Here is a 25,891-nt window from a genome sequence, read left to right as displayed (position 1 = left end):
CAGGGCAATAATGTTAAAATCACCACCTTGTCCAATCAAAGAACGCCTTCTATCCATTGAGAAAAATACATGGTGTTTTCTGAATGACTCCTGTGCCAAATTACTATGTGGCAGGGCAGCTGCTCGGCATTGGGACCCAGAAGACTGTGATTGGCTTCCACAGGGAATTGCCAGGTATAGAAGCAGGACCAATAGAATTCATCTTTAAAGTGAACCCGTTAGTTTTGTAAAGAGCAAGGGATGGGTAGAACCTCTGTCAGGGTTTGTTTTCTGTCTGCCAGAGATACAACAGAATGTGAACGAGGTCTCCTAAAAGTGAACAAAAATCCTGCCTTTTTGTCATCAATTTTACCCCATCGGGAGATTCCTCATTTTCTGTCCTGTTGTCAGCCACAGAGATGGCAATAAAACCAGACCATAAAATAAGGCAATAAAACCAGACAATTTTGCCTGTAATATTGCTGTGAATTGTTTTGCTACATACCTCATCTGTGAGAAGTAGTAAAAATATTTTTCTATAGGTGTAATGTCTGCATGTTGGCTTCACAGTGGCTGCATGCTTGTGTGGCAACAAGGACACTGTAATTCCTAGATATCAGTGGGTGGAGGGTTACGATAACTTTTGTATTACTACTCAACTAATCCTTCTTATAAAATGAAACTCAATCTTATGCCAGACCGGCTCACAAAATCTAAAGCACATATTTCTACTGCAACCCGGCAAGTCAGTGCAAAAGATTGTCTTTCAGAATCCCTTTCCTTAGCAGCTGTGAGAAATAAAATATATTGGACATAACGAAAAACTGATTGAAAAATTCACAGATGCAAATTATCCATAAAGCGTGTGACCCATGGGTTTCCCACTTTATGCCATCAGATTTTGATTGACGTCTGATGGACCTCAGGAGGGCCTACATTTTGCTTTCTATTAACTATTTCACAAGTTCCAAGGTGCTCCTCTCCTCCCTTCACCTCCTTATCCATTTCTCATATTGTCTCTGTTTTTTTCTCTTCGTCTTCTATGCAGTAACTAATGCAAACTATCATGTTGTGCATTATGCAAAGATTTATGGATACAGTACTGCCCTCTGTTGGCTCTTTGCGAATGCCTTCTGGTTGACTAGTTTGCTGTATCTATACGTTGATCTCGTGTTATTGTATATGAACATGTTGCAGCACCTTTCGACTTTGTGTACTTTGATTTTTTTTGTACAATAAAAATTTTTGGACAAAAAAAGACAAACTTTTCAATGCATATGCATTTTAAAAATTAATTCCAGGTATGGCTATTTTTACACAGTTATATTGGTCTAGCGGTGTCTACTACAGTGATTTCCAGTTTCTAGGAGGATCACACCAGTATGGTATATAAATATTTACACTGGTCCAAGCTAAACTAATGTAGCTATGTATAAAATATCCGTACCTGAAATCATCTTTAACCTCATTATGTCTGGTATGTTTTCCATGCTATTGCCATTTTCTGAAAATGTGAGAGCTTGACAGTTGTTGTTTTGCTTTTTTAGTTGAATTAATTCAACCAGATCAATAGGACATGTATTCAAGCTTTAGCTTTTTTATGGGAGTAGATCCTTCCAAAAATATTAACAAACACATTTATGTGTCCGCTTTTTTTTTTAAGATAATAGAACTCATTTTTGTTTTATAAAGCAAAAAAAAAGCTAGCATCAAATACATTCTTTTTTCTTGTTTTTTTTTTTTAAGCATTAAATGGAAAATAATACTTTACTTTGTATTTGCGTTGCCTATCTTATTATGTTTTTCATTGCCACTCTTTTGAACACGTAGCTACACAAATGATGTATGTCAATAACTATATACCTGCACAGGTTGGGTTTTCTTGGGCTTCTACATATGGAGGTTTTTAACCAAAGGCTGGAGCAAGAATATAATGCATCTGTGATAATGACATCACCAACAGTCCCATACAAAGCTGTGCTCTCTTCGCCAAAACTTATAAAGGTAAGATGTCTGCAGAGATACATTTACTCCTTATTTATTACAAGTATTTATATATTGGCAGAAATATTTTGCAGCATTTTCCATATTCACATCAGTCCCTGCCCTCAATATGCTTACAATCTAATTTTATGTAGTGTAGTAATACAAATAAATCAGTAAGCCTTTATTTATTTATTTTAATCAGTAAAAGGGACATACTTAAGACAATGTTTCTCTTGTTCTTTAGTTGGAATCTGATGTCCTCTGAACCCCCCCCCCATCCCCCACAGTGGTAATCTACCGGTGGTGTGAGGGTTAATAGACCTAAGGCACCTGTGACAGGCACCCCTCAAGAGTGCTAACAATGCCTGCTCTTCCCACCTTCCTCCATTCTTAGAAGTTGTACTACAGCTTTCAAAAACTAAAAACTATCTATGAATGAGAAGGCCAACTTTCATTCATCTGCCCATCCTCCATTCAGACTGCTTTTCATTCAGAAGAACACTGCTTCAGGGATAAGGGTAGAGTTTAGAGGACTTCAGATTTCAACTAAAATAGCAGCCATCAGCACAAGGGATACTTAGCATTGATAGTAAGTACTGTCCCTTGCGCTTATTAAAAAAAAAAACTAAAAACCTTAATTTTAACTTAAAAGGAAGTGAGAATCTTCACATAAATTGTGTGAATATTTACTGTATTATCCAGTCATGTACAGATTAAATATATTTAACAGGAATGACTGGATAATTGAAGTGAATATTCACACAATTTATTATGCAAAGATTCTCAACATCTTTAGTAAATAAGCCTCTAAGGCTTTAAAATGAACCTTATATCGCATTTAAGACAAAGTAATAGATTTACTAAATAGATTCACTGAGCATGGTTTAAGCTCAGATGAGGCTGACTTGGAGCTTCCAAAAACCTAAGGAACACCCTGACCCCACCATCACCACATGACTGTGCTCAAGCCTAATCATTTTCCTGTGTGGTATCCAGCATGGCATCATAGGAGGAGTAGGAGGGAAGTCAAATACTCACCCATACTAACGAACCATAGAAAATAGAGGCCTAAAGAATAATAGGTATTGCCTGACGTACATAATTTGCCCAGTAACCAAAAAACCTGCAGCAAAAACCATGAAAAGAGATTCATAAAGAAAGCGGTTACATAGAGGACACATGCAATACTCAAATAGTATTCAAAGATATGCTTTATTGGCAAAGTTGCACATAGAGAACCATTGAGTCAAGACTGCAAATAGACATCACCTCAGTTGTGGACAATACACAAGACAACCTTAAAATAAAAAATAAAGAGAAACATCATGGCAGACCATAGGTGGTACTATGCTATTGAGGCAACGACTCACAGGTCTTTTGCATCAATAGCAAAGGCACATCGGGGTACACCACCATGGTGGGGAGATATTTATAAGATGAAAGCATATCAAATAGACTATGCATCAACAGTAGAGACATGTAAAACTCCAAAATAGCTGGAAATAGGGCCCATAAGACAATACTTTGGGGCTGGAATAGACCAACTTGGATGTACATCATACATGCAGTGTGATATCAAAACATTACCATAGGGACATATATATGTATCTGGTACTGGTAAACCATGAATCAAATATCATAATTAGAAGACACAGTCCTCAAGGTGGATGATAGGCCTATGATAGGCCATAAATAGAACGTGGTGATCCTTGATGAGATATAAATCAACATCCATAGGCAGATAGTAATGAGCAGAGAGCTATATATATAGATGTATTATCTTGAGTTGTAGGGTATCCATTATTCAACCGCTGTCTGGAATATAAATGGCAGAGCCCTGCCAGCATGTAGAAATAGCTATCCGCCAGATGTGAGTTATAAGTCACTTTAACTGGATCAGGTGGAAATGATGAATAGATCTTTGATGGACTATACAGATAAGATGCTGTGCACCAACTGTGAGATATAACATTGTATCTCCATCCACCTGCTCGGTCAAAAGATAGCCACACGTTGTTCCTCCATTTGCTGGATTCCATGCTCCAAGTATCGGAGGCAGCCGCCAACTCCAAGAGCCCCAGTAATCAGGCCCCGCTTCCTGAGTAGTTCACAAAGTGATCGATAGATGCCTTGCATAAGCGTGATGTTCCGTGTCCCCATCGGGACTTAGTGTATGGTGCGGATGCGCCGGGCCGACGTGCACAGCATCTTATCTGCATAGTCCATCAAAGATCTATTCATCATTTTCACCTGATCCAGTTACTTAAAGTGACATAATAACTCAGATCTGGCGGATAGCTTTTTTTACATGCTGGCAGGGCTCTGCCATTTATATTCCAGATGGTGGTTGCCTTATGGATACCCTACAACTCAAGATAATACATATATATATATATATATATATATATATATATATATATATATATATATATATATATATATATATATAATCTGCTCATTACTATCTGCCTATGGATGTTGATTTATATCTCATCAAGGATCACCACGTTCTATTTATGGCCTATCATCCACCTTGAGGACTGTGTCTTCTAACTATGATGTTTGATTTATGGTTTACCAGTACCAGATACATATATATGTCCCTATGGTAATTTTTTGATATCACACTGCATGTATGATGTACTGTACATCCAAGTTGGTCTATTCCATCCCCAAAGTATTGTCTTATGGGCCCCTATTTCCAGCTATTTTGGAGTTTTACATATCTCTACTATTGATGCATAGTCTGTTTCATATGCTTTCATCTTATAAATATCTCCCCACCGTGGTGGTGTACCCCGATGTGCCTTTGCTATTGATGCAAAAGACCTGTGAGTCATTGCCTCAATAGCATAGTACCACCTATGGCCTACCATGTCGTCTCTCTTTTTTTATTTTTTATTTTAAGGTTGTCTTGTGTATTGTCCACTATTGAGGTGATGGCTATTTGCAGTCTTGACTCAATGGTTCTCTATGTGCAACTTTGCCAATAAAGCATATCTTTGATTACTATTTGAGTATCGCATTTGTCCTCTATGTAACCGCTTTCTTGTGAATCTCTTTTCACGGATTTTGCTGCAAAGACTCACCCATACCTGGAGGAACTAGGAATTTCTCATCTCCAGCAACAGGGGAGGGCAGGGAACAGCTGGGGGAACTCTCAAGTGAGCTATTACTTTCCCCTAAATTGGAAAAGTACAGGTTGCCTTTCAAAACCAAAGCTATATTTAAATGAGTGCTTTATAAACAGGCAGGGTAAAATATTTATATTCCTTATATGTGTGTGAAAGACCAGTTTTTCCAACAACTAATCACAGGGCATGGACAAAGGTTCTAATCTAGGAAGTGAAAGCACAGCGCTTTACAATATAAAGGGAGACAGTATAATTACAATACACACTAATTATTGCTAGCCGCTATAGCCGCTGGCAATAATCGCATAAGAAATTCGACATAGCGGTTGTACCCAAGGCGTACAAGGATTAAGAGGGCCCTGCTCATAAGAGCTTACAATCTAATAGACATGCTTGAATAATAGGTTTTCACTCTATAATAATAGTATCATCTAACGTACCTTTCTGTTCCGCATAGATACATTTGCCTGTAAAATAGTACATCTTGCTTTCTTTACAAGTATATCCTATTAATACCCTATAAATCCCATACCAGTAAGCATGAACAGTTGCACAGTTTATTAGCTATCTGTGTAGGGACTATTACCTATATATAATTGAATAAACATGTCTAGTCTTCTCACATAAAATGATTGATTTAGGTTGGCTTGTCCCCCACAAAGAAAATCAGCTTGTCCTCTGAAAAGCATTGTCTACATTGCCATACACCATATTCTCATCACACACTTTAAGTTTCTCCTCTGCCCCTTATTCTATTCAGCCTGGTTTTTTATAGGTCAGCCATCATCTCAATATCTATCCACTGACATTTTCCAGAGCTTTTGCCAGCAGCTTAAAGGTCCTTCTCTGTCAGTTTCTCCTGCCTCCAGCATGGTCCTGACAGACGTTTCTAAACTAAGATACAAGGTTCTTGTGTCATTGGCCAGAGTGAATATAATAGAGAGCGGGTGAAAGGAAAATGCTTCATATTTCTAAGTAACTTGACCTCACCTGGTATTATGGTTTGCTGTAACTCTGCCCCACTCCATCCAAATACTTGGGGGGAGTTCTATTGCTTCTTGTTACTTTACAGAAGGGCTCAAAATTTCAAGTCGTGCGCTACTAGCCAGGACTTGAGAGTTACTCGTCACCAGTTGCCCCACCCAACCCATAACCTGCACCACCCCTAATTCTGCCCCTAAACATGCCCTCATAAATTATCTCATGAAATGGCACTGTTAAATGTTTTATGCAGAATGAAGGAAGGAAGAAAGGAAATGGTATGGAGGGAGGGGTGGAAGGAAGGGAGGGTGGAAGGAAGGATTGGAGGGAAGGAAGGGGTTGGTGGAAGGGTGGGTGGGTGGAAGGAAGGAAGGGGTGGGTGGAAGGAACGGTTAGTGGAAGGAAGGAAGGGTGGGTGGAAGGAAGGAAGGAAGGGGTTGGTGGAAGGAAGGGAGGAAAGAAGGGGTTGGTGGAAGAAAGGAAGGGGTGGGTGGAAGAAAGGAAGGGGTGGGTGGAAGGAAGGTAGGTTGGACTCGCATGTTCATTCAGAAGCATCAGAGCTGTCGGCTACTCTGTGTTTGATTTTGGGCACAGGGGGAGGCCGAGCAGATCCAGCCTATCTCTCCTTCTCCTTCAATGAAGCAGCTAAAAGCTGCAGGAGGGAGAGGAGGAGAAGTGGCTTCCAGCTGCTTCATTGAAAGCAATACTGGAGATTGCTGCTGGTCACCGCTGCACAGATCATACCTGATCGTTCCGTTTCTTTCCTGGCCCCCTCCACCCCCACTGTGTGATCCTCAGTGCCCAGTCTCCTATTGGTGCGGTGGATAGAGGGAGGGGCTGGAGGGGCCAGAAATGAAACGGAATGATTGGGTATGATCTGTGCAGCGGTGACAAGCAGTGATCTCATGTATTCAATGAAGTAGCTGGAAGATGCTTCTCCTCCTCTCCATCCTGTGGCTTTCAACTGCTTTATTCAAAACCATACAAATCACTGCTTGTCACCGCCCCCATCGCCCACCCCTCCCACACAACCCTAGTCCAGGTGTTGCTCACCCCCACCTTATTTCCACTCGCCCAATGCAAGCTACCTTACAGCACTCCTGAGCACTCTATTGTTTTATATGTTGTCATCATTCTTTCTGTAAGTTGTTTATATACTATAATTTCTCATTCTGATCTGTGACTGTTTAGGACTATGGAGCAGAAGAAATTACTATTGTAAACCCCTGTGAATTTCCTGATAAAACTGTAGCATCCGAATACCTTGAACCTATGATACTGGGCACAATCATTTCTCCGGATGAGTACCTTGGAAAGATAATGTCACTTTGCCAGGTCAGTACTTTTTATTTTCCATGCTAAAAAAGGATCTGTAATTATTGAAATAAGTATCATTCAGTATGATGGAAGTTGTGACATTTGCCATTATATTCTATAGCTACTTCATTGCTACTATGCTCCATACAGCTGGGCTGACTCTCAGATGAGAGTTGGACTTCATTGTCCCTTTTTGGACCTTCACTCTTTGTGGCATTCCACTCTAAAGCCAGCCATAAATGATACAATTCCTGCAACCAAAGGTTGCAGGAAAGAAAATTTCAGTGCTAATTGGGAAATCCCTCCATGGAGCTATTGTGTTCTCCTGGCATGGGGGGGAGCTGTCTTTTCTCTGATTATTGCTAGTGGCTATAGCCGCTGGCAATAATCGCATAAAAAATCCGACATGCCGGTTGTACCCAAGACATACAACAATTCAATTGGGTACAATCAGCCTGCCCATAGATGGTTTGAATCTCAACCGTCCCTGCTGAACTGGCCAAGATTCAAAACATCTAAGTCAGCTAGACAGAAAACATAGATTAGAAGGAAGAATGCTATGGAACACAGGGGGAGTGCCCACCAGGTGATCATGTTTATTGTAATCACTCTTGAGATTAACCCTGATTTGCAACTTTCCTGATCTGTCCCACTTGTCCTGCAATCAGCAGCATGACATAATCTAAATTAAAAATGAAAACCTCTTACATATCACAGCAATTAGTTCTAATTCTCTGATTGATAAAACACTGATAAGCATGTTTACTTGTACAAGCTGTTGGGAGACAGAATGAGCAATGGAGCACAGGAAACCTAAGATACATAAACAAAAGGTCATTTTGGAAGAGTGATAATAAAAAAAAATTCTGAATACTGCAGGTATTGGCACAATTCTCTTATATAATAAACTCTACCAAGGGGTTAACACCTGTCAGTTGTTATTGTAGTCTGTGCCCGTTAGGGAGATTCATCCTCTCCTTTTGTCCTGTTTATCATTATCATCGAACGTAAAAGAAAACCCAAATTTTGGGTTGTCCCAGAAAAAGAGGTGAAATCTTCCAATGGGGGACATTGGTTCTGGTGACCTGGGGGTCCCCAAGGAATTCCCTTAATTTGCAGGGATTTCCTCTCATTTTCTGTTTTAGCTATAAGACAGTAAGTGAATGTAAATCTCCCCAATGGGACACAGATTGCAAAAAATAAAATGACGGGTTATAAACCTCCCTCACCCTATCCAAATTGAAAAAAAAAAGGTTTTGCCTATAGTTCTACTTTAATTATGGGTACACATACTAGAATTAACATTTTAAAATTGAATTGTGAAAAGTCCCGCATTTAGGGTCCTGTTCACACCTGAGTGCACTGGAATCACGGGCACGGGGAGAATTGAATGATTCTGCCTGTAATTCCAGAACTGCAGCAAAATGTGCGGCGCAGTTTATTGGCTTTATTTCCTAACGGCACCCCAAACGTGGTGCAATTTTGCTTAAATTGGCGTGCAACAAAATGCATGAAAATCACGGCAAAACAGGCAACACCAAATGCACCTGGTCCAATGCCAAAATTTGGTACATGAGCTTATTTGGCACGTTTTTGGAGCAGAGGGAGGCCCATTCAAAATGAATGTTGCCGCCACAAAAATGAGACGCTGCAGCATCACTCAGGTGTGAACAGGGACTTATGTTGGTGAGTTCAGAGACTCTGATAGCGTCAATGCCCTATCCCTACAATAAATCGCCTAACTACCCTCATACTAACTGAACTTTATTGATAGATTGTACTATATTGTGTGTAATGAGTCCATTGCTTCTGTAAAGGTTTCTCAGGTCTTTAATCACATACCCAGTTTAGGGTTTCCTTCTTATTTTTTAGCCAAAATATCCTTGGAAAGACTCACTTTCTTGTCTACTTGTCTTTCAATGTCTACTTTCACTTCCTCTCCCTGTACCTGTTTCCCATCCTCTTTTTTTCCATTTACCTTCTATCCTCCCTTTCCCTGTTTTCTCCCTTAAGTTTTTCCACAACTGTTCTGTACATATGATGTTACCAGATGTGAGGGTTGCCAAACATCAGTAAATTTCCAGACAGTTTAGAAAAATCAGCAATTTTTACAACTGTCTGTAAATGTCAGGGGCTGATAATTTTTCATGCTGTGTTTGACTTTTGTAAGTATAAACCAGTGAAATTACTTATTATCGGTATTGTCAGAGATTCCATATTGTGTTTATACTGTTTAAATATTGATTGTCTTAGTTTTTAATGTCATTTTTTAGGTTGTCAGTTAAAAATATGCTCTGTCAGTAAATTTTCCATGTTTTGTCAGTAAAAAATGCTGTGGAAGGTTGGTAGCACCTCCAGATGCTAAGTGTCACTATCCTATATATCACTTTTATATACTGAAACTTTTTAATAAAAGAGATATTTGAATTAAAATATATTTGTGTTTCCAGACCCGACGTGCTGAACACAAAAGTTTTATGTACATTGATGAGCACAGGATCATGCTGAAGTATCTGTTTCCTTTAAATGAAGTTGTGGTGGATTTTTATGATAATCTAAAGTCTCTGTCATCTGGATATGCAAGGCAAGTCCTACAGACATTATCTCATTCTATATATCGTAGAGGCCAATTCTTGGAAGTCCCTTACTTTTCCAGTGTCAACATATTTTCATGAAATGCTGATTTTGTCTAAAACTCTGAAGGGAAACACAAAAGAAGGAGTGACTATTGCTTGAGATATACATTCTCCAATATCTGTAGAGAAAAAAAAAATGTCCACCTTGAATATATGTATATGGATTTAACCAGTGCAACGTGGGTCAGATATTAGTGGGCACTCAGGTGTTTCGCCATGATTTTACTACCCTCAAGCATCTTACCTAGCCAGTGCTCCTCAAACAGATCTTTTTGTAGGCCTATGAAGAGAGTCATAATAATCATACTGCACACATATAGTAAAATATTATTAGAAGAAAACAGTAGGCACAAGGTTTTCCTACAATTCTTTCAGAGTCACTGACCCAAAAACAGTATGAAATTCAGGAAAGTCAGAGGTTCTTGTGTGCATTCTTGCTCGGCCGATTGAAATCTGATGGTCATCATGACAGCTCAACAACTAGGATTTGCATAGAAATGCAGTACTTGTCATTGATCACAGAAACATCTTTATGTTTGTGGAGATGTGGAGACCATGATGGTTCAGATGCTCTTTTTTTTAATCAAGCAAACTTTCAGTGAGAGGAACAGATATGCAACCACATTTCACATTCAACAACAAAAAACCATAGGACAAGTACACAAATAAGTAAAGCATTATACAAATTTTAGAACCTTTAACCGCAGGCAAGGAAAGGAGGACCAGCATAGGAACAACCAACATAATGAATTTAAAAAAAGTAATTATTCCACCTCCTCCTCGTCACAAGTATATGTAGTGGCAAGCCATCTATCCCAAACTTTGTGATACTTAGCAGGGCATCCTCTATGCGTATAAATTACCTTCTTATATGGTAAAGTACTATTTACCACAGCTATCCATTGTGAAAACGTAGGCGTCAGCGCCTGCAACCACATACGGGCAAGTAGAAGTCTAGCCACAAATAGCGTCTCATGTAAAAAAAAAAGAGTCTGAAATTTGTCAGTTTCTGAGCAAGGAAGAAGTCCAAGCAGACACTGTTTAGGGCACAGGGTAAGGGGAGAACTCATCTTGTCATGAAGGAACTGGACCACCTGGGACCAGTAGCCCTGTATGAGGGGGCAGGACCATAATAAATGAAAGTACTATCAGGGTCTCCGCATTTAGGGCAAAGTGGACTATATTGCGGCTGGTATTTAGACAATCAAATTGGTGTCAAGTAGGTTCTATGTATAATATATAGCTGAGTAAGACGGTCTGACAACCTCGGGGAAACCATCTTAGTCAAGGACAACACCTCCTCCCACATTTCATCATCCAGCTCCCCCAGGTTTAGATGCTCTTTTAAGTATTTTTATATTACCTAATAAAAATTTATATTTTATATACTGTATATAACTTTGGTTTGGGTTGCCCTTAAAATTCCTAAAGAGAGTTTTGGTAGATACTGTGCAGTTGCACAGGGATGGTGGCAATCCTCATCCACAACTACTGCTATTCTTTTACAGGCTTTTTTTTTCATTGCTTTCAATGAACTTGTACACACAAGTGAGTAAATATCAGTAAACTAGCGTTGAGTTCAGATCACTGAAAAAACAAAACAATTGTTTGCATTACTGGTCAATGTTGTACATGTGAATATGTGCACATATGCACAGGTATGCAAGTACACTGTTATATCACACCTCCACCTTAAATAGTAGATTATTTTATTGTTAGTTGAATTTTAAGCGTGTACTATATGGTCCATATTTTTTTTTTTGTGCAGGAACTTTCTACCAGGAAGAGCGTTCATACATCAGTATCATGTGCAAGGACCCTATAGGGAATCTGTTAGCATAGAAATAGGTGAATTCTATTTATATGAGGGAACTTTCTGTTCCTAGTCCCCCTACCAGGCATGTGTTCACACCACATCAATGCCTAGATCACATAGTCGCTTGTCAAAAATCTTCATGGCCAGGCATGCATATGTATTCTGCACTCCCTATTCATTGCTTTGGATTTCTAGGGTGAGTATACAGCTGACAGTACACAATATAGTCTGATTGTACAATCTCCTTTTAGAATGACCAAAACTATGTAATATGAGCCCAAACCTAAACAATCTATTCAAATTGTATCTAGTCAGGCAATCCCCCACACTACATAGTTATCGAGAGGTGATTGTATAATCAGATGTATAATGTATGTTTATCTTAGGATTGGGGGTTGGGTGAAAGGGGTGTTGTTATAAAAATTTACACTTTAAAAGAAACCCGAAAATACAGAAATATGGGAGCTGCCATTGCAGATTTGTTTTTGAAGGAACATGTTGCAGAACTGTCATTGTTAAGCTTCTTTCACTACCCAGTGAGATGTATTGAACATCAGGTGTCCAGACGACTAATATAGAGGGTGAATCTCCCTAAGACTCCATTCACACTTGTGCGACTTGTCATGCGACTTTGGACATCAATGTCACATGAGAGGTTGCAGCCCATTCGTTTCAATGGCACCTGTTCAAATTGGTTCGACTTAGAAAGTATGTCTGCACTACATTGGTGTACTTAAAATGGGAACACGTGTTCTCACGACAGCTAAGAGGGGACTTTATTACTTTGGAGAGCATTCTTTACACTTCCTGTTTAGTCTACCGGACAGAAGTTTAGGGAAAATTTTTTGATTGGCATACGGATGACCAAAAAAAAAAAAACCTAAAGGGATTTAACTCTTCTTTGCTCCATCCAAAGTGAAAATAAAAAGTTTTGGCTTTAGATATGCTTTTAGGTTTCCAGGAGTATAAAGAATTTTTTAGACTTTTGCAAGCTGAAGAGTAAGCAATTTGTGCATTGGCTTTGTTTTTTACCAAAGGAATTATTCACTGAAATTATGGTTTCACGGGACAAATTATTCAGTAATATGTGGATACACACTGTGTATTGTATTTTGGGATAAAGTAACAGAAATTGCAGCGATTTACATAAAATACACAATTTTGATTTTGCAATCTGCGCTAGGTTTATAATTTTTTTGTGTGTGTGTGTGAAATGTTGGATTGCAGTAACGATGTTCACCAAGTAGGGCGTGTAAAATTTTACCTTGACACTGATGATTCCACTCTGTGCATTTTTTCTGTCCTTTCAGTTTTGATTATGAGGATGCTGGTTACCAAGCATCTGACCTGGTCAAAATGGATATTTTATTGAATGGGCGTCCTGTGGAAGAACTGGTAACTATAGTACATAGGTAAGAAGTGTACTAGTACAACAGTATAAACAGACATTAAGGGACCCATTTATAATGCAGTATTGCAGACTCCACACTGTTTGTTGAATGGCACCAGAACAGACTAAGGCATGTATGCTGTGTAAATTCAAATATGCTGTATTTCCAGCACTGTCTTGTTTCTATTAAGGCCCCCAAACACTGTCCAGGTATTGGTCGGCTTTGGCCATGTAGGGCCTAATTTTGTATTAATTGAAAAATGCATGAAAAATATACAGTGCTCAACATAAATAAGTACACCCCAACAGGTTTGTCAGAAAACCTTTACTGTCCTTTCAGAATCAACATTTTCTATGGGACACTATACTACAGAATACTCCCACAAATGCCAACCATTGATTGCAAATAAGATGTGTTAATTTGCACACACAAAAAAGTATTTTTCCCAACAAATTATTTCAAGACCATGTTGAAAAAATGAACACACCCCAATGAAAGCCTTGGCAGCAAAGCTAAATTTTAGACAACAAAATCCTAAGTAACAAGAATCCACCTCCAGGTGAGTCTTAATTATTCATTAAACAGGTGTCTAGCAGACAGTTGCTTATAACAGGGCGTTACTTAACAAAGAAAACCCATTCCCATTTCATGCTGTCAGCAATGGCACTACATGGAAGAGAAATGTAACAAGGCATGAGAAAGAAAATAATTTCTTTACACAAGAAAGGTGAAGGCTACAAGAAGATCAGCAAAGCTTTATTTATCAGTCAGAATACTGTAGTAAAAGTGATAAAAAAAAAATGAACAAAGATGGAACTGCAACCATTTTAAAGAGATGTCCAGGCTATCTACAGAAGTTAACAAATCGGCAGGAGAATCTTCTGATAAGGGTTTAAGAAAATCGCCATGCAAGTTCACAGCAGTTAGCTAAAAAAATTAGCCAAACTGGGCTGACTGTTTCCCATGACACAATATGGCATACACTGCAGAGGAATGGTATGCATGGGTGTCATCCACAAAGGAAGCCTCTCTTAAAGCTCATGCACAAAAAAGCCCGCCTAGAATTTTTCCAGAGCCCATGCTGAAAAAGAAGACTCTGTACTCTGGAGTGATTAGACCAAGATACATGTTTTTGGAACTGATGACTTCAAAACTGTATGGCATGGCAAAGGTGAGGAGTACAAAGAAAAATGCATGGTGCCTAGAGTGAAACATGGTGGTGGCAGTGTCCTTCTGTGGGGCTGTATTAGTGCTGCTGGTGTGGGGGAGCTGCATTTCATTGATAGTATCATGAATTCACAGTACTGCTCTATATTGAAGGAGAAGATACTACCATCACTCCATGCCCTTGGTCGTCATGCACTTTTCCAACATGACAATGATCCAAAACACACATAAGTCCACTGTTGCATTTTGGAAGAAGAACAGGGTGAAAGTGATTCAGTGGAGAGTATGATCTGAACCCAGTTGAACACCTTTGGGGAATTCTGAACAGACAAGTTGAGCATCACTCTCCATCCAGGTTCTAAAAGAGGTCGTTCTTGAAGAATGAAAAAAGATAGATGTTGCAATATTTTGCCAAATTGTTCATTCTATGCCTAGAACACTTATTGCTGTCCTTACAAATCATGCAGGTCATACAAAATACAAGAAGGAGTAGTTTTTGTTGTGTGTAAAACGGAAGGTTTTGTTATTTAAGTTGTATTATTAGTCTTACTTTCATGTAATGAGCTAAACAAATGTTCTATAAAATGCAGTTTTGTCAGAATTTTAGAAATTGTTCTTGTGTTCATTGAAATATTGATTAAAATCTTACTTTTCAAAAGGAGTATACTCTTTTCTGCTGAGCACTGTATATTCCTCCAACTAATCATTACACTTTCGTGTGTAATTTAGTCTGGTTGCTTACTTAATGACCCTGTCTGCACAAATATATAATTATTAAGCAACTGTTCCTAGATCTGTTACACTATGTGGAAGTTAACTTTACCAGATCTAGGAACAGTTGCTTAAAAACTTTGTTCTGGAGTTAGCTGGGTGAAATGTCTACCACTCTGCGGGTGCAAAAGTTGAGCTAAAGAGAATAGTCTTCCAATGTTGTTCCACTGTTATTAGCCAGTTCACACCAGTCTGCAATCATTATGAATCTTACTACACGCTGTTTACTTTTCATTTAAATTCTGTTGAAATGTCACAAAATGGCATTTCATTAAACTCTATGCACTGTAGAGTGTTGCAGCACACTGGGGTGATGTGTTTTACATTGCGTAAGATGCCTATATTCTGCATTTTTATGCATCGCACAGAACCACACAGGTATGGTTCAACATGACACATAGAAAACAATTATTTTCTGTGCCCTTGTGTTGAGCCTGCGTTGATCCATGCAGATCATTGCCACTCAACAGCCCTGGTGTGAACACTGTGTGTGGTGATCTGTGTTTTTCTGCTAGGGCACATAGAAAACAATTTATTTCTATGTGCTCCATTTGCATGGTGCTGGTGTGCAGTTCAGCGCACTGGATGGCACTGCATATCATCACACAACAGCGCAATGCATACTGCTGCTGTGTAGTGACATGAATGAAATGTCACTATGTGAGACTCAAATACAGTAAAACAAAAAAGGGAAAAAACAAAGCTATGTGCTCAATGGTCATCACACCACTCCCTACTAACAACTGACATGAACACTAGCCTACATGGTAAAAAAAAACTGTGTTTTTTTTTTTTTACCATGCAGGCTAGTGTGATGTTAGGTTTATTCTGTTAGAACAACAGTTACTGGGTTGTCAGGTAACTGATTTCTGTATGAGCACATTTTTATTGCTACTGGATATGATGAAAAATGAGTATAAGAAATATGTATCTTCTGTCATTTAGGCAAAAGGCCTATTCAGCTGGTAAAGCAATCTGTGAAAAGTTACAAGAAGCTATTCCCAGACAACTGTTTGAAATTGCAGTACAAGCAGCTATTGGAAGTAAGATCCTCGCAAGAGAAACGTAAGTCAGTAGAGAGTAAAACGGATATTCTCTACTTTATGTCCCCATATTCAGTCTGTCAGCAATTACAACATATGTGTAAAAAAACAAAAGTCATAACTGAGCTTAAATTGTGTCTCTAGTCAGAACGATATTTTTTCCTTTTTCCATTATTTTGGATAGAATAGGAAACTGTTATAAACACAGAGAGGAAGCAAGGGGGCTAGAACCTCCATCAGAGGATGTCCTCTTACATCCTGTTCCGCTGACATAGTTCTCACTGTGACAGGAAGGAAGAAGAAATCTTCACTGGGGACACATACAGCAGTAACAAGGTAATGGAGGTCCTGACCTTCCCCCAGACTACCAATGTGTTTTATTGCCCTGGTGACAGTGTTGTGACCAAGATAGGAAGCAAGGCTAAAATACCTGAAAGTGGACACAAATGGGAAAATAAACTATACACAATAGTTCATTGTTCCCTACCCTATCCAAAGTTTAAAAAATTAGCTAGAGAAACACTTTAAGAATCATAAATTAGGCCTTAAAGCAAGGGTGCTCAACCTTTTGAAGAGTGAAGACCACTTAAGTGATTTGGTAACCTGTCGTGGGCCACAATGAAATGAAAGGGTTCATAATTTCACATTTTTTCATTCCGAATAGCATAATGAACACTTTCCTCCTGCAGCCGCTGACTTCCAGTGGGAGGAAGAGGAGCAGAAGTTCAAAAGTTGTAGGAGGAAAATGGAGAGGATTGGTTCCTGTATATGCCTCCCCTGCTGTCCAAGTGTAAAACAGAATGTGACAGGGAGGCCACACGGGCCCCCTGGAGCATGGGGTGGGACCCCTGACACTACACCATTGGTTTGGGGGTATCTGGTAAAAACCACCTGCCCCCTAAACCACAAATGTAAACAAGCCCTTACTGTTCCGAGCCCCCTTTAAGTCTGCTTATAAACTGATGTGCTGTGGTTTTCCTACAAGTTCAGTGCAGTGCATCTGTGACTTTCCTGTGGGTTAGCTGCACTTTGCAATAGACATCTATGATATCTTTTGGGTGTGGTTCACTTTTTGAAAGTCATCAAAACTCCTGCATTCAGTTTGCACTCCAGGTCAATGGCCACATCAGAGGGCTTGGAGGCCACTGGTTGAGCACCCCTCCCTTAAAGTATTATAACTGTGCAGGTTTAGTCTTACATACTACAGTGTCTGATTCTTCAGTTTAAGGGCTAATATACACAGCCACACAGAGTAAATTCACCTGCTATGGTGGCGCCCTCATCAAGAGACCGCATCCACCACTGTTGCTGGACCTTTACTACTGTTTGCACATCATGTATGTTCATCATCTGGACATCTCCAATATCCCTTTTTTTTACTTCTTTGCATACATGATATACAAATAGTAGTGAAAGGCCCAGTACCAGTGGTGGATGCTGTGTCATAAAATGAGGGCACCACAACAGCAGGTGGATTTTACACTGTGTAGCAAGTCTGGCAACCTTTTACTGCCAGCCCCACTATCCTCTTTCCAGTCCCTCTGTCAACTCCACCTTTTTCTGGTTCCTCCCTACCTTTTGATTGCCTTAAAAATCAAAAGCCAATTTTGGGACACAGGACCACACAGAGTACTAAATACTCACAGGAAGCATGTCAGGAACCTAAGGTTTGTACTTGATTTGTTTCCTGTTTTTAGATTCAGGTTCATTTGAAATGTGATTTGTCATTGTATTTAAAATAAAATACAAAACTGGCTTAAAAAGCTGCACAATTATTGCTGAAAATCAATAATATTAATGTCCTGGAAAGGCCATTTTAAGTTCTGATTTCAGTCCAATAGAGAATTAGTGGAAAATCATGAAAAAGACTTGATGCATGTCCAGATATACAAAGAGGATGGATATCTATCCACACTGACTAAAAGCTATAATTTGACAAAATGCATCTACTAAATACTAACTTCAAGGGGGTGTAGACTTCTGCAAAAAGTTTTTATATTTTTTCATTGTAAACTTCAAGGAGATAAATGCTTTCTATAGGGCTGGAGCTACAGTGGGGATCGAAAGTTTGGGCACCCCAGCTAAAAATTTGTATTAATGTGCATAAAGAAGCCAAGGAAAGATGGAAAAATCTCCAAAAGGCATCAAATTACAGATTAGACATTCTTATAATATGTCAACAAAAGTTAGATTTTATTTCCATCATTTACACTTTCAAAATAACAGAAAACAAAAAAATGGCGTCTGCAAAAGTTTGGGCACCCTGCAGAATTTATAGCATGCACTGCCCCCTTTGGCAAGTATCACAGCTTGTAAACGCTTTTTGTAGCCAGCCAAGAGTCTTTCAATTCTTGTTTGAGGTATCTTTGCCCATTCTTCCTTTCAAAAGTCTTCCAGTTCTTTGAGATTTCTGGGCTGTCTGTCACGCACTGCTCTTTTAAGGTCTATCCATAGATTTTCAATTATGTTGAGGTCAGGAGATTGGGAAGGCCATGGCAAAACCTTCAGTTTACGCCTCTTGATGTAATCCCCCGTGGATTTCGAGGTGTGTTTAGGATCATTATCCATTTGTAGAAGCCATCCTCTCTTTAACTTCAGCTTTTTCACAGATGGCATCAAGTTACCATCCAAAATTTGCTGACATTTTATTGAATCCATTTTTCCTTCTACTCGTGAGATGTTCCCTGTGCCACTGGCTGCAACACAACCCCAAAGCATGATTGACCCAACCCCATGCTTAACAGTTGGACAGAGGTTCTTTTCATTAAATTCTGTGCCCCTTCTTCTCCAAACGTACCTTTGCTCATTCCGGCCAAAAAGTTCAATTTTAACCTCATCGGTCCACAGAACTTGTTTCCAAAATGCATCAGGCTTGTCTATATGTTCATTTGCAAAGTTCAAACGATGATTATTGTGGTGAGGATGTAGAAGAGGTTTTCTTCTGATGACTCTTCCATGAAGACCATATTTGTACAAGTATCTCTTTATAGTGGAATAGTGTACCACAACTCCAGTGTCTGCCAGATCTTTCTGGAGGGATCGTGCAGTCAAACGTGGGTTTTGAATTGTTTTTCTCACAATCCTGCGAGCTGTTCTGTCTGATATTTTTCTTGGTCTTCCAGATCTTGCTTTAACTTCCACTGTTCCTGATGACTGCCATTTCTTAATTACATTCCGAACAGAGGATATTGACATCTGAAAACGCTTTGCTATCTTCTTATAGCCTTCTCCAGCTTTGTGAGCGTCAACTATTTTCAGTTTCAGTTTTCTAGACAACTGCTTAGAAGAACCCATGGTGCTGATTGTTGGGGCAAGGTCAGATGAGTCCGGGCATTTAAAATCTTTGAGATTGACATAACCTGGTCTTCCCAGACGATGATTGAGAACAATCCATGACACTGGCAGGTCTCAGCTTGGCAAAGGGGGCAGTGCATGCTATAAATTCTGCAGGGTGCCCAAACTTTTGCAGACCCCATTTTTTTGTTTTCTGTTATTTTGAAAGTGTAAATGATGGAAATAAAATCTAACTTTTGTTGACATATTATAAGAATGTCTAATCTGTAATTTGATGCCTTTTGGAGATTTTTCCATCTTTCCTTGGCTTCTTTATGCACATTAATACAAATTGTTAGCTGGGGTGCCCAAACTTTCGATCCCCACTGTAGGTTAGGCCCTTGTATATTGATCTTTCTTTTGATGTAGTTTATTTTATGATGTCATTACAAGCATCTGATATATTTACAAAAATAAACTTAATTTTGCAGAATTAAAGCCTACAGAAAGAATGTTTTGGCAAAATGTGTAAGTAATATTTAGTTGGTTATTGTAGAGAATTTAATAATGAGCCTATATTTTTGTTGAACTGCCTATTGGTAATTCTTGTTTCTTCTATGTTTTCCGCAATCGTTATCTAGATAGCACCAACATGTTCAGTGATATATCACAAGACTCTGTAACATGTTTGGAAAACTAAAGTAGAGCTTTTCAACAATTCTGTATGAACATATTCCTGACATTTTACAGAATACAGCAACATTTATGCATTTTTTTTGTTTTTGTGGATTGCATTAACAGCACATATGTTTTGTTGCATGTTAAGCTCATCATACATGGTAAAGTGACTGTAAATTTTTTATTTTTTTTTAAATTAAAATAACAAGCATGTCATACAGTACAGAGCAACCCCGATCGTCCTCTTCTTGAGTTTCCTGCTGGCACTCCTGGCCCCTCCCCAGTGCCCCCAGAGCAAGCTGCTTGCTCCCAAGCTGGCCCTATATATGAGATATACAGAGCATGGCTTGGTCCCACCCCTTCTCACTGGCTGTGACTGACAGCAGCAGAAACCAACAGCTCCCACTGCTGTGTCTTAGCCAAAAAGGGAGAAACCCTCCAATTAGGGTAGCTGCACACTGAAGGTAAAAAACCATCAGCCTTTAGAACCACTTCAAGATCTCTCCCATGCAGCCCCATGACCTGAACAAGGGATACTACTCAATTCCCCTAGACAGTTTTCATGCTGAATCGTTTGAAATTCAATTCTTTGGGGTGGTCCTGCTGGCACCACCTGGCTCGCCAAACTTAAAGGAGCAGCCTGAAACTTGTTAGACAAACAGTGCCTTCAGCCAGTCACTGTTAGAGTGTTGTGACAGTCATGGCCTTGCCCGTGCAAGAGCCAGCACTGGAGATTCGTTCATCCAGACTGCTTAGAGCGGAAGGATCTGTTAGGCTTCTTTAATTACACCAAAAATTAAAAGAAAATAACGATCTGTGCTTAGAGACCACTGCTTCCACATAGAAAGCAAATCTGAAATGTTATTTTATTAAACAGAACTATTAGACATTTAAAATTAGTTTTCTCTGTAATTTTGGTATGTCTACATAATTAAAGTGGTTGTAAAGGCTCAAGTTTTTTTCTATGCATGAAGGTAAAAAACTCTTCTGTGTGCAACAGTCCCTCCAGCCCCCCTAATACCTGAGCCCCATCACAATCCAGCAATGTGCAAGAGAGCCTCAGCTCTCTGGTGACTCTCCCTCCTTATTGGCTGAGATAGCAGTGGTAGCCATTGGCTCCCTGTGCTGTCAATTACAGTCAGTGAGCCAATAAGAAGAGAGAGGGGTCAGAGCAGAGCCGTGGCTGTGTGTGAATGGACATGCAGAGCAGCAACAGCTTGGGAGTGAGCCTGCTTGGGTGCCCCCATAGCAAGCTGCTTGCTCTTCAGGGAGGGGCCTGGAGCACCAGTGAGGTTCCCAAGAAGAGGAGGATCGGGGCTGAAAAACCCACTGCTCAGAGCAGACAAGTATGACTTTTTTTTTAAATTGCCTTTAATATCAATTTAACCAAAAAGGTTCAAGAATTTGCAATAACCATCTATCACCGCATATATTAAAATCTAGTGTTTTTTTTTTCAAGGGTACATTTTTCTTTTATTACAAAACCATTTATGTGCTCCACAGGGGCATCAAACTCAGACCCTTGCTATACTGTATGCAGATTTCAACTTCAGCTGCTCTTGTTTTCTGCACTGTGCTCCCTGTATCCCATAAGTCAAAGAGAATGGGGAAAGTGCAGTTGCTCCAGAGCTCAGTAAATGAGGTAAGGCTTCACTGCAAAGAGTACCCAATCATGTGCAAGGACGATAAAAAAAAAAAAAACCTGCTTTTTTTTTTCTTGCACATAATTGGATGGTGGAAAGGCAGCAGATATTCTGCTCATTTACGAAGCTCTGGAGCAACTGCTCCTGCAAAGTGCACAGTGTATTTTCCTTTAGTAAATCAACCGCAAAGCTTTCTCTGTAAGATTTGTTGATACACAAAGAACACATACCCTATCTGTATATTCAGAATAAAGATTTCAGATTTTTAAACTAATGTATTCCTGTTCTTACAGTGATCAAAGTGTTTCAAGTGTTTCTTTCATTGTTTTGGTAGTTTGGAATTACAGTTTGGGAATCTAGTTGGCATCTGTTTAACACTCTCTCAGAAGTTTGTGAGAAGCTTGACGCTTTTCTTCAATAAGTGTCTCTGAGCCCATTAAATATTAAAGCACTGCATGTTACAAAACATGGCTCAGTTGCAGAAAGGTTTCTAGATTTTAACAAACCTTCAACATTTTCCATTCACACCTCTTGGGCTTTGATGTAACTAACAAAAAACACAATTTTAGCACTAACCAACACACGCCAACAAAAGTTTAAAAAAAAAAAGAAAAAACAAACAAAACTTTAGTTTTTCATTAAATAAAAACCAAACCAATAAGAATGTAGCACTAGTAACTTTTTGGCAGTGGCATTGGGTAGAAATTGTATCACATAAAACAAACAATCTGAACTACAATATATACAGTACCTAGGCCATCTTGTTATTGGTTGAGCTGTCTTCTTCCCAAGGGGGTTGATTTACTAAAGGCAACTAGATTGTGCAGTTGCTCCAGAGCTTAGTAAATGAGGGGAATTACACAGAGCAACCCTGAACCACCTCCTCTTCTCAGGTCCCCCTGCGGTGCTAGTGTCCTGCTTTCTGTCCAGTGCTCCCATGAAAAGTGGCTTCCCCATGGGGGCACTTGAGCACGCTTGCTCCCGAGCGCTGCTTCTGTGTCCATTGACACAGACAGCAGAACATCACCCCGCCCCCATCACTGGCTTTGATCGACAGCAGTGGGAGCCAATGGTTCCCCATGGGGGCACTTGAGCACACTTGCTCCCGAGCGCTGCTTCTGTGTCCATTGACACAGACAGCGGAACATCACCCCGCCCCCATCACTGGCTTTGATCGACAGCAGTGGGAGCCAATGGTTCCCGGTGCCCCAGCAAAGCCAGTGAGGGGAGAGAAGAGCTGCAGTTGTGCACAGTGCTGTATCGAATGGGGGCTCAGGTAAGTAAATATGGGGGGTGGGGAGCCAAAATGGATGCCTAAACAGTCTTTACCTTAAATGCAAGAAATGCATTAAGATAAAAATGTTTAGGCTTTAGAACCACTTGAAGCTTTAACTCATTTACTAAGCTTTGGAGCAACTGCACAATCTATTTGCCTCTAGTAAATTTACCCCATAGTCGTACGATTAGTAATTTCACCCAAAAGTGATATTTGGTCTGAAGATCATCTACTGTCTCTTTTATGCCTTAGTCCGAAATTCCAAAAACAAGATCTTCTCACCATAATTCCTCTGTCCCCTGCCCATTTTTGTATGTGCCAGATTTAGTCCGAAATTCCAAAAGCAAGATCTTCTCACAATAATTCCTCTGTCCCCTGCCTATTTTTGTATGTGCCAGATCTTCCTCTTGTATTTTATTGAATTGCTTTTTTATCAAATTAAAAAAAATACAAGAAACCTTCAGATGTATTAAACCCAATAGAATCCCTCATTATATTGCAGCTTACCATTTGTTAGATGTTGTGGCTGCATTGGTTTTCCTTCCTCTTTTACCTAGTGATCCAACAAGTCTGTTTTTCAAAAGAACAATCTCTTGCAGATGTAGCAGTTACAGGGATGAGACAAACTATTTAGCACTGGCAGGGATGCTTGCAACAATCAGCATTTATGTAAAACGTTTGTTCCAAATGTAAAAGAAAAAAAATGCTGTAACTGCTTATAAAGTGTGAGTTGGATTTTGCCTTCAATTTGTTAGTCTGTTTAAATCTACTAGTACATCTAATGTTCTCCTCCCATAGACTGACATTGCTGCTATCCAAATGTGCCCCCTCATCCAGAGTGGCAGCACTCTAATACAGAAGACGTGTTACTGGCCAGATTAGCAGGTGAAAACAGAGGGGAAAAAAGAAAACTAATGCAACCACAACATCTATTGACTAGTAAGGAGCAATATTTGACATGTTTGGTTTTGGGTTTATTACCGCTTTAACTCTGGAATCCAACACACATTAACATATCAGGGCTGGTTTGACCAAACCTAAAAAAAAAAAAAGTTAGGATTTGCTATGTTTTAAGGAACATCTAGAAATATTAATTGTAGCAGTATCCTGAACCAAGGTACCTTTTGTCTGAAATTCCTCCTGAAAAAGAACAGTGCACTTATATGGTATTTGAAGGTGCCTACAGCCCCGTAGCTGTATATCAGCAGTGTGAAATCTAAGGCAATGCTGCCCCTGACTGAGATTTATTGTTACTAATGTGCTTCTCACTATTTTCATTGTTGGAGGTTCTGACATGTGGAAGAAAAGGCCTGCCACTATAAAGATAGTTGCTTCCACACAGACCATGTGCAGAACAAGGCATGGTAGGTCAGTATTATCAGCTGCAAGGAGACTACAAGTAATACTGGTGACCGCTCAGCTTACAGAGTCAAGTTTTCTCAGGAGTTCTGTATTCACACACCTTCCAAATTGTATAATTCAGAAATTGTGTAACATAATAGGTACCAATTCAGTGTGGTTAGTTTGTTTGTTTGTTTTAACACTGCCAGTGTAACTTTTTTTGGGGTTGCCAATGGTCATAGATTGGAAGGAGGTTGATAACCATTCAAGGTATGCAGGAGCTCTTCCTGGAAAGCTGAGAGGAAGGAGTTAGTTCACTAAAGCATGCAGCCAGAAAAATGCAGAGAAACCCCACCAGGGCCAATGAAAACATAGGGAGTTTCAGAAATTGTCAAATTACTTAGGATTATAGCAGTAACTGAATTGTTTTATATCTCTTGACAGTATGGGGGTGATATCTCAAGAAAAATGAAGCTCCTTAAGAAGCAAGCTGAAGGAAAGAAGAAAATGAGGAAAATTGGTAATGTGGAAGTACCAAAGGATGTATTTATCAATGTGTTAAAAAGACACTCGGACAAATGACACAATGAATTGTCTATATTTCTAACAGTCTAGAAAGAATCAGTTCATGGTTCCTTCAGTGTTTATCAGCTTTATAACTCATATTTGAAATGAAAGAATAATAGGGCCAGTTAACACTATGGTGGTCCTTCTAGTGTGTTACAGTTCTTGGGGTGCTGTTCACAACAAATACCACTACATCACACTGCACATAGTCATATGTTGTGGGAACAGACAACAGTGAATGGCCCCAAGTGGGTATGTTTTATGAGCTGTATTTTCTTGAAGATTTTGTACAAATAAAACTTAGGAACTCTCATTTAAGAGGGTTGTTTTTCCATACTCAAGCCTGATGTCTGTATCTGTGTCTTGGTATGGTTTAGTCAAAACACCATAAAAGGAAAAAAAAAAAAAAAAAAAAGCAACTGGGGCTGGAAGAGGAGTGTATAAATTTACAGTGAAGGCCAAGGGAGGAATAACTGCAGTGTTTGATAGATGGAGGCAGCCTGACACTCTAAATACGGTATGTATATGCTATTTGGGTTAAAAAAAAAAAAAAAAGTCTACAGGAGGGTTTGGATGTCACATGGCATGTTTACAGAATTAGATTTCGCAGCTTTAAGACTACTGGGTACCTGCGCTTTATACCTGCAAGCAGCCTTTTTTCCCCCATTTGACCATACGGACCATGGGGTTCCACCAGTATGCTATCAGGCAAGAAAACTAGCTGTCTGTGTTAGAAAATTAATTCAGCATCTCGCCGTGACATTTCTTTAATCTAAGCAACGATAACCTTTGTTAAGCAATCCCTTACCTCATTTTTTTAATCAATATCTGATACTGTTTCCATGATTTAGATTAGCAGTGTTGTTTGGAGTTCAACTTTAAATACACAGTT

The 25,891-nt window shown here is 39.4% G+C and overlaps 1 protein-coding gene across 3 annotated transcripts in view; it reads left to right on the top strand.

Moving 5' to 3' along the window:
* Positions 1 to 25,335, top strand: part of GUF1 (GTP binding elongation factor GUF1) — an 80,334-nt gene extending 54,999 nt beyond the window's left edge. For all 3 annotated transcript variants that reach the window (XM_089657294.1, XM_089657292.1, XM_089657293.1), the window contains 7 exons: positions 1,851 to 1,983; positions 7,272 to 7,415; positions 9,848 to 9,981; positions 13,160 to 13,261; positions 16,124 to 16,243; positions 19,986 to 20,022; positions 24,877 to 25,335. In XM_089657294.1, coding sequence (XP_089513420.1) covers positions 1,851 to 1,983; positions 7,272 to 7,415; positions 9,848 to 9,981; positions 13,160 to 13,261; positions 16,124 to 16,243; positions 19,986 to 20,022; positions 24,877 to 25,014 — 808 coding nt within the window. In that variant the 3' untranslated portion in view covers positions 25,015 to 25,335. The remainder of the gene's footprint in view (positions 1 to 1,850; positions 1,984 to 7,271; positions 7,416 to 9,847; positions 9,982 to 13,159; positions 13,262 to 16,123; positions 16,244 to 19,985; positions 20,023 to 24,876) is intronic.
* Positions 25,336 to 25,891: the final 556 nt, after the last annotated feature.

The sequence above is a fragment of the Staurois parvus genome, unplaced genomic scaffold, assembly GCF_062004578.1.
Source record: "Staurois parvus isolate SC_StPar_1 unplaced genomic scaffold, SC_StPar_1.0 ptg000980l, whole genome shotgun sequence".
NCBI classification, from domain to species: Eukaryota; Metazoa; Chordata; class Amphibia; order Anura; family Ranidae; genus Staurois; species Staurois parvus.
The sequence above is the reverse complement of the archived record's forward strand: the minus strand, read 5'-3'. Positions and strand labels throughout refer to the sequence as shown.